Below are 4,038 nucleotides of genomic sequence, written 5' to 3' on the forward strand. Positions count from 1 at the left end.
TCACGGTTAGACTTCGTGATCTTTCAGATATCGCGGTAATGAGTTTTTTTGTTTGAACTAGCAAAATATGAGTATTAGTAATATGGCAAATATGATACCGATTGAAAAATTGAATTTACTCAGGTGTGTATTTATATTTCAACTAAAATGTAATAGGAAGGCATGACTAATTATACGTAAATAATGGTAAATGACGTAAATCTATATATTTTCATACAACGCGGTACGTTATTCAAACTATAGTGAACTGTAATGTCACAAAAGATTAAGAAAATGTCATAAAAATTATCCCGAACCGATAACAATTTGTATGAATATCCAAAAAAGATATACATGCTCCAGCATTAATTATTATGAAAGAGTCCCATTAAATGTACCTAATACGTAAAAGAACAGTATTTACAAGAATAATACGTTTTATCTTATAATTAACCAAACATTTTTTAAATTAAACAATAGACACTCATGTTAAGTCTATATATATATACTTTTTTAAATGTTATCGTGGGTTGCATTAATTAAAACAATAGGTACATTACTTCAATACTGGCTGATGATAAAAGCGCACATATTTAAAAAAAATCAAACAATTTGAAAATGGAATACGAACTTTTTCACGATTTGGCGGGCTGCGGGCGGTAAGTTCGGCGATTGCCAGGTTACTGTTTTGTGGCCGGATTCTCCTCTATTATTAGTAGATTAGTCTTATCGCGCGGTGTATCAAAGTTGTTGAGCGGTATATTGCTTTTTAACTAACGATATGAGATGATATATAACAGTAATAAATGATTGATATTTTAAGACATAGGTCTGTTCAATTTACGTGACTTAAAAATTTCAAAAATTATTTTTGAAAAATAATTTTAGTAATATAAGTCAACATTATTATTCAATTATCTGAAATATATCTAAAGCAAACTTTCAACCTCAATGCATTCTATGCTTGTTCTATAATATAACCTTGCCCTAATATTTCTTAGTTTATTAAAATAAAGCAATTATTGAGGAAAAATTGGAATTTATGAGTTTGTGCGGTCATCTTAGGACCATGGACATGGGACCAATTTAAAAAAATATTCACCATTGTTTTGTAGATATGTCAACCCGGAGTGCTATAGGCTATATATGTATCACGGGTGAAGCCAGGGTGAAAAGATAATGGTCAATAAGGTTTTTCAATTGCATTACACAATTACGATGGTACATTATACATAACATCTTGAGTAATAGCCTCCTACCCTGCTCAGGATTTCACTTTTGTGCGAAGTGGGATGAAAAATAATAAAAATTTATGCAGACTTTATATTTCTTACAAATTAGTAACAAGGACTATAGAAAATAGTTTAAAATTAAATGTAAATTGCAAATAGTACCTGTCTATAAAAAATAGTAACTAATAACTATCATAGAAAATTTAACACAAGAATAACTTTGTTTTAGTTATATGGAGATAACATAATTTGTCTCTAATACAAATTCTGATTAATCTCAATATCCAAATTTAAATACGAAAAATTTATCAAGAAAAAAAAGAGTATGAATTGAAAACTAATATTTCCAAAAACAACAATTTTTTGTGATTGGCATCATAGCATAACATATTTTTATGCATCCTTAGAACATTAGTAGACATTAGAAAGAAATGGATTAAAACTCGGTTTTAAAAGATTTTGATTGACTTTCGAAAGAAAATACATAAATGTTTTAAAAATTAATTAAATTAGATATGCCAATAATTCATTCATTTCAAAAGGCAAATTTCTTGTCAAATTTTCAGTTTTATGGTATTTAAACATGTATTTGAAAATGCGTATTTTGCATCACGTATTCACGAAAGTCTGGATCAAAATCGAAATAAATTAATTCATACAATTAATAGCATAACTTACATGCAATTGAAACACAATTCGATAATTTTTGATCAAAATTAACAAAATGCCATATACTTACTCTATAATTGAGATTCACTCAGATTTCTGCACAGCTATGAAACAGAATATTTACATAGGCGAGATCAATTTCCCGGAAACTTCCTTCAACACTAACATTATAATTCGAAACAACTACATGTTCTGTATTCCTATAAAAAATATACTAACACTGCTACTAACAAAAACTGTTTGGAACGCCATCATACATAATGATATAATTATACATATACGAGATAGATTTTATAAAAGTTATTTGATTTAAAACATAAAACATTTATTTACATTTTAATTTGTTTGAATTTTAAATTTGACATTAGGATGTAAATAATAAATTATGACAGTGACAATATTTTGACAATTTGATGTTTTCTGATTTGAGTCGGACTATTGGTAAATGTTGTTTCTAACCGATTTCTAAAAACGAAAAGGAGGTTCTGTGTTCGTCTGTATGATTTTTTTTTGCGTATATTAAACCATAATATAGGTGTTTAGGTGATATAATACCATATCCAGTAAAATACTAAGTTTTTAATCAACATCCAAAAAAGAAGAGGAGAACGTTCTATGTTCTCGAACTAACGAAAAATAACTAATAGTACCTATATTAATTGTATTGTAATACGGCAGCATGCATCTGGAAGTGGTTAAATTAATATTTGTTTTGTATTACGAAGGCAAGAAAATTAAATTTTTGTTCCAAAAATTAAATCGATTTAATAACCACTAAAAAGCAAAAAAATAAAGGAGTAAATAATGTCGTTTATATTTACTTATAGATTGCTTTTGTTTGAAATATTTTTTTTTTTAGATTGTGTGAGATTGTGTTTTGTTTTAATATAGGTGCCTAGGTTTAACTAACAAAGGCTGTTAGCATAGAAGCGATAGGTACCACAAGAAAGACACACATATTTTCTTTTAAAAAACTGTGTACAGTCATATAGGTAAGTTCTATGAAAACCTAATTGTGACATGGTTTGGTGATTTTTACCCGCAAGCATTTAGTAACAAACCGCACTTTTCAAATCAGTCGCGAAATCATCCTAATGTGAATTTTTTCAAATTCATGTCAAACAGGGTTTTCATTTTTAAAACTGTTCACACTTTGGATGTCAATTTCTTAATGTCAAGTGTCAATTTCTTTTCCGTCTCTTTTACTCCCGCTCAGTCTTCAAGGTGGATATTTTTGCCAATTTCTCTGATAAAATAAAAATTTTATATGTTTTCACCGTAAATACTACATTAGTTTATTCATTGATTTAACGAGGAATATTCGAAGTACTAAATTTTTATATTTAGGGTAAAGATTAGTCCGATAATTTTCGCTGCTATGTGCTAGCTATTCGTGTCCAACGTTGTTTTGGTTTCATAAATTGAAATAATGTGCGGAAATGTCCTGAATATATTGTAGATAAACTATTAGTACGAACGATAAATCTCAGTGGCCCAAGTTTATTTAATAAAAGTGGAATAGTTCAATTTTATAAGTGAACAAAATTATAACCTAACAGTTTGTGGATATTCATTGGTGCTTGGTTTTTCAGATGAGTACGAAAATAATCAAGCCAGGCGGCGTTGAGGCCGATAACTTTGAGACATCGATCTCACAGGCGTTGGTCGAATTGGAGACCAACTCCGACTTGAAGGCTCAACTCAGGGAGTTATACATTACTAAGGCTAAGGAAATCGAACTACACAATAAGAAAGTAAGTACTTCATAAGTGCTCACTGTCAATAAATGAATGAAACCTTGATGTTTGGTTTAATAATATCAGTATTATGAATGTGTAATGTAAGAAAACAAAATTACCGATTTGTTAAATCACCCTCAGTAATGTAAAAAAAATACATTACTGAGGGTGATTTAACAAATCGGTAATTTTGTTTTAATACACCCTCTATATACTATTAATTCCTAAGAAAACATACTAAAAACCTCTACACTTTCCAGTGTCGTAATTGCATTTTATTTATTCTCCATAAATAAATAACCTACATGTTTGTTTTTAAGTTCTTTTCCTGCAAACATAACACTTAACCCTTGGCATGCCTGGTGGGCATAAGTTACACTGTATGCCTGGTGGGTCTCTCAGACCCCGATTTCAAAATA

The 4,038-nt window shown here is 29.3% G+C and overlaps 2 protein-coding genes across 2 annotated transcripts in view; one reads left to right on the plus strand and one right to left on the minus strand.

Annotated features, from left to right (window-relative positions):
- LOC119837159 (UDP-glucose 4-epimerase) overlaps positions 1-658 on the minus strand; it is a 7,470-nt gene extending 6,812 nt beyond the window's left edge. The window contains exon 1 of the mRNA XM_038362682.1: positions 611-658. The gene's annotated coding sequence lies outside the window, so the exon portion shown is untranslated. The remainder of the gene's footprint in view (positions 1-610) is intronic.
- Positions 659-2,977: 2,319 nt separating this feature from the next.
- Positions 2,978-4,038, plus strand: part of LOC119836933 (40S ribosomal protein S7) — a 4,775-nt gene continuing 3,714 nt past the window's right edge. Inside the window, exons 1-2 of the mRNA XM_038362404.1 lie at positions 2,978-3,104; positions 3,473-3,634. Coding sequence (XP_038218332.1) covers positions 3,473-3,634 — 162 coding nt within the window. The 5' untranslated portion in view covers positions 2,978-3,104. The remainder of the gene's footprint in view (positions 3,105-3,472; positions 3,635-4,038) is intronic.

This window comes from Zerene cesonia, chromosome 26, assembly GCF_012273895.1.
Source record: "Zerene cesonia ecotype Mississippi chromosome 26, Zerene_cesonia_1.1, whole genome shotgun sequence".
Lineage (NCBI taxonomy): Eukaryota > Metazoa > Arthropoda > Insecta > Lepidoptera > Pieridae > Zerene > Zerene cesonia.